The following is a 5,691-nucleotide window of genomic DNA, read 5'->3' as shown; positions in this document are numbered from 1 at the left end:
GAGAGACAAGAGTTCTTGGAGTTATTCGAGGCAGCACTTCGAGCGGCTAAGTCTGTGAGAGGTGTTGAGAATTCTCCCGAGGTTTGTAGACGCCATGAATCGTTTGAAACAAGCTCCTAAGTCACTTGCTTGTGACGTTGTCTGCACAACCTCCATGGGGAAGGGTTTGAGATTCTTCAACGATCACAGAAACCCCAAGATAATCTCAGTCCTCTTTTCATAACTATAAATATTGTTGAATTGTAATTTCGATACAATGATTGGTTCATGTTGCTTCAAGTTCATGAATTTTTCTAAACCTGGGTTATAAAAAGGAATGTTCCATATATAAAAGTAAACTGACAATTCCACACAGTTTATCTCATGTCTGCTGGCAAGGTTTCTGTCATAAACCAAATACAAAGACTTCACATTCAAGAGATATTAAAAAGGACTTAGCAAAACCATAAGCATACTCAATAGGCTTTTGCGTTTTTATCTTTTATAGTTAAGATATGGCTTCGATCTTGCAGTTTGATGAAGCTCTTGGAAGCTTCAAAAGATACTGTACATCGATGGGCACTTGGATGTTGATTACAGCACAAATTTTCACCAGCTCAAGACATGGTAGCTTCTTTAAGAAATGCTTCACTTGGTTCAGCTCTCTTGGAGTTCCTTGATAACCCCATATCTCCAGCACCTTCACTCGAGAAGATGACAGGCAAGACCGGCTACCCTCCCAAGTGACAAAGCAAACACATGCATCCCCACATTTTGAAGTTACGTAGTGCTCTAGACCCTGATGTATAAAGGAGACAAAGTTATATACATATCGGTATATATGGCGTTTAGGATATGTCAGTCTGCTATCATGAGATACCTTGAAGATGAGAGTTTCAAGATTTGGAGAGTTCTTGATAAGAAGTGGCAGAACTTGCCATCCTTGCTTCTTGTCACTTGCGATAGATAGACAAACAAGGTTGTCGAACATGGGTAAATCTTGACCGGAGTAGTAAAACAACTGCAAGGAAACCAAATCAGCTGGCCATTACTCAAGTCATACAATATTTGAATCAGAAACTCAATTAAACGGATCCAGTAGTTTGCCATCAGAAGACTGTAATGCCAATTAAGATCATACTACCACCGCAGGACTTGGTGAAGGAAGACACAGAACCTAACCAATCTTGGTCTATCCTTATTTATTGAGCAGAAAATGACTGTTACAACAATAGATAAATAATAGAAGACTGACCTCAAGAGCATCACTAGTTAAGTGAAGGACCTTAACATTTCTGATTGCAGTGATGAGATCCATCAGGTCAGCAGAATCTAAATGAGCATATCCATCTCTTAGTTCCCTTAATCGCCGTTCTTCTACCCAAAGATTGAGTCTAGCTTCAATGAGGGAATCCAAGTTAAGATTTGCATACTTGCTCCCAAATATACAAGAAAGTTCCAAGTAAACAAGATTGGGAACATCAAGAGAGATGATGGGGACATTAAAGAATCGGATGCGTAGTCTCTTCAGAGATGGAGAAGACACAAAACCACACCGAGTTTTCCAACGCTGATCATCAAGAACCAGTTCTTCAAGCAAAGGGCAACGAGGTAGAAGAGTTTCAAGGACATCATGACCTCCTTCAAAGTCAACAGTGTCAAGAGATAAAGTCTTAAGCATAGGGAGATAAATGTCCTGATGAGAAAGCTTGAGTATAAAACCACGTCCTACTCTCAGCTTAACAAGTGTCTTGCTCTTGAAGATCAACAAAGGCACAAGGTGAAGTTTCCCTTGGAAAGTGACGAACAGATCAAGATCCACAAGTCCACCAAGCTCAAGCACATTGCAAATCCAGCAATGAACACGAGATGGGTCTATGCCAAATAGATGAGGGAGATGAATCTTCAAAGCGAACTTCTTTACTGGCGACTTGCCTCGCAGAATGAGCAAACTCTCCACAAAATCCATGAAATCTTTGGAATGGTCATGCCGGTATTGTCTAGCCTCATCAAGCACATAATCAAGGTTAAGACTTGGAACCAAAACAAACACATTCCTCCACCTCTTAGAGAGTAACGACGTCGAAGCAGCATGCTTTGAGGGGAGAAAGGATAAGATGTGCCCAAGAACCTCATCTGGTAAAAGGCTGATTCTATCCATTACCACTCAGAAACCCTAAAACAAAGAATCGAAAAGACACGAAATTTCAATAACTAGACTCAGAAGCGGCAGCCACAGAGTTCAAAGTTCCATTTTTTTTTTATGCCTTGGATCCAACGAGAGATAGTGATCTCAAACCATCAATACCCAAAGAAAAAAACGTACCTTGCTAATCGCAACAGAGGCGGCGGCTAAATTGACGAAAGCTCTGAAAACTTAACCCAATTTAGGGTTTTGAAAACTCGAGAGAAGAGCAGCACATCGGTCGAAATTGTAGAAAATGAGAGAAGCAGGACAGCAGTTTAAGAGTCGTCCGCGTCCAATCCAAAGTATATCAAAAAGACCCGCCGAGGAGTATGACTACCAAAACGACGTCGAATTCAATAACACTCGTTTTGGTTCTACTGTTAAATTGATCAGTCAATAGGTATGGAGGGATTTGACAATATATTTAGTGCTATGACTAGATTAGTCAAACATTTTTTTCTTTTTCCATTTTAGTAGTGGTTTGGTTTTATTGGCTTAAATACACTTTTACAAAATTACTTATAGGAACCATTATTTTAAAGATCTATGTTTGGGTTTTGCCTTAAATAAGATACTTAAAAATGAAACGGATAGGAATAGAACACATAATCATATAGTGGTGTTAAGTTAGGATTATAACGAAAAAATATTGTGAAGAAGAGATAACAAAAACTATATAACAATCACCAAATCAATGACTATTGACTAGATCAAACAGACCAATATCGATTTCGACGCATGTACCAAACTGTTAAGAGGTAAAGCTAATAATTGACACGGCTGATTACGTAAGTTGTTAAGAGTAATCATCATTATTACGCGTAGAACGAACAATTGTATATGTGAAGAAGTGTCCTCCTTCCAACTTCCAAGTGTGTCGAAGACACCAAGTCTATATGACTAGTATAACGCAACAGAGGATTGATAAAGGTATTGCAGTTGTATCGTGAGCCAAAGTTGTAAAGAAGAATTAAGGAAGAACAAAGACTAGTGGACTCCAAAAATACATTATAATTTCGACGAGACGGTGTAACAGTTCAAATCGAATCATGAATTCTATATATAAACTTTAGTTCGTCGTCTCCATGACTCCATCTTCTCTAAGTTTCAGTTTCCTTTTCACTAATCACTCACGTAAACAATTATATTGGTCAATGTTCAAAAACCACCATTTATAGTATATTTAAAGTAAATTCTACAACTTTGGTAAGTGAATTCAACGGTATTTTCATAGTTATAGATCGATCAATATGGGCTTATAATTACAAACGGTGAAGAGTAACTTCTTACTCCTCGAGATGTACGCTGGAGTAAATTAAGTAATAGGAATGAAAGTTAAACTGATTTAAGTCTAAATAAAACCACCATATCTTAATCAAACAAAATTTGTTTGCTATGAGTGGAGAAGAAAGATTCCTGGACTCATATAGGCATCATCAACATGTCATGACAATTTAACATTTAATCTTCTTAAGTCTTAACCATATATATAGATTGTATAATCATATTAAACATATCATATCTCTTTTGGAGGATCATTAACCAATATATTGTATGCTTCTTCACTTTCTTCACTCCCTCGTATAGTCTCATATACCGACCCTCCAGTATATCCATCAATATCCTTTTCAGTTCCGGTATTTCCTTAACCGATACCAAAACCGAAATTGGTTAATGATCTCGGACGTGGGAGCTAGTGAATAAATATATATTTTGATATATTGATTAGTGTAATTCAAAAATCGTCATTACAACAGCTGTAAACCTTTTTGTTCAGATTTCAAACCTAGCATTTTGTTTTCTTAATTATAGCTTATATAATCAATTTTTAAAAATTGAATAGGGAAAGTTAGAGAGAAATTAAAATCAAATTAAATTAAGTATAGCTCCGCGTGTTATCCAATGGTTACTAAACAGATTCAAATCGGATACTAATTGTCCAACAATCATTCTTATGGTCTGATTTTACAATCGAACAAATCCAAACTGGGATGAGTCCGTTAATAATATCTTAATAACTGAACAATTTTCTATCGATTATTTATTAAATGGTTAACTGAAATGAAAAATAAATTAATAATGACATATTCTCCATATATTCTAATTCCATGACATATTCGAGAAACTAACATTCCATAAATCAAATCATCATTAATTTTCAATTATAGCATTTTGTTTTCTTAATTATAGCTTATACAATCAATTTTTTTTAAAATCCAATAGACCAAATTAGAAAAAAAATAAAATCAAATTAAATTCACTTATAGATCTCATCCCCACATCTCTCATTACTATGAACAGAGACTTGGTCGGCCATGCTATCAAGCTTTTTGATTTGCTTGTAAAGTACATGGTCGATTCATCTCTAGAATAACGATTTGAGATCGTGGTGAATTCCGAGATGAAGTGTTTGTACAAATCTCTAAACAAACTATACGCAATCCTGATTGGTGTATATTTATCACATTATGTTCATTATGTGGTACAAGATATGTATAAAAAATATTAAATACTTATAAAAAATGTTGGTACAAGCTGGTCAAAAAATGTTGGGTTTGTGTTGTTCATAAATAATCTACTTTTGTATATATAATATCAGTTTAAAATGATAAAATAATTTATATTTAGCTTGGTGGATATGTTTGTCAGTTATCATATATATATATATATATATATCTATGTAAACTCACATTTGGAAAATGGTATACAAACGAACAATTATATGCCAAAAGAATTTATTATCTTAAATATTCTTTTTCTTTTGTACTCAATCTCATATTATTTTGGTCAAATCTCAGTGGAACAACTTAAAAACTCTCAAAGTTGATCAACTCTTGTACAAAAATATATATATGTAACCTCATTGTTTAATGAGAGATTAACGGATAATTAACTTACCAGTTTAGTCTTTGTATTCAGTTATATATTAAACACAATTATCAACTACAAAACTTCAACAACTAACACAAAATTTCAAATGGTATATAAAAGACTTTTCATATTGAATTATGGGTTAGCTTTAATTATTGAATCTTACCCCAACTACATCAAACCTAATAGAATCCTGAGCCACTAACTGAGTATTTACAAAAAAAAAATTGGTATAAATATAACTTCTAAATTATTTAATCATATTGTTTGAAATAATTTAATGTCACACAAGATTATGTTTAGCTTTTTTGAATCACACCATGCATAAGCTTAATGCTTTCTCTCATATTTTTCTTATAAAATGTATTAAATCATGGAATATAAATTGAAATTACAAGCAAAAAAATTTTAACATTCTCTTTAACCTTACGTTACTTTTTATGTGAACCAAACTAAAATTTAACCAAAAAATTGAATCAAACCTAATTACTTAATCAGTTCAATTCAGAACAATTCCCTCCAATTTAAACTAATCGAATTTTTGGGGTGTCTAAGCTAAAATTGATAATTCATCCACATGCATTACTACTTTTCCATTCATTTACTACTTCTGATGCCTATCCACCATTCTGGTCATGATCCTCCTCACCGTC

The 5,691-nt window shown here is 34.2% G+C and overlaps 1 protein-coding gene across 1 annotated transcript; it reads right to left on the bottom strand.

The window, feature by feature from the left end:
- On the bottom strand, positions 329-2,427 carry LOC104782783 (F-box/LRR-repeat protein At2g42720-like). The gene is made up of 4 exons (XM_010507808.2): positions 2,306-2,427; positions 1,235-2,155; positions 860-1,000; positions 329-778 (listed from the first exon to the last, which is right to left on the bottom strand). Exons 2-4 carry the CDS (start codon positions 2,138-2,140, stop codon positions 488-490), a joined length of 1,338 nt encoding a protein of 445 aa, XP_010506110.1. The 5' UTR covers positions 2,141-2,155; positions 2,306-2,427; the 3' UTR covers positions 329-487.

The sequence above is a fragment of the Camelina sativa genome, chromosome 4 (genome assembly GCF_000633955.1).
Source record: "Camelina sativa cultivar DH55 chromosome 4, Cs, whole genome shotgun sequence".
Taxonomy (NCBI): Eukaryota; Viridiplantae; Streptophyta; class Magnoliopsida; order Brassicales; family Brassicaceae; genus Camelina; species Camelina sativa.
This window is presented reverse-complemented; position numbering and strand designations above follow the sequence as displayed.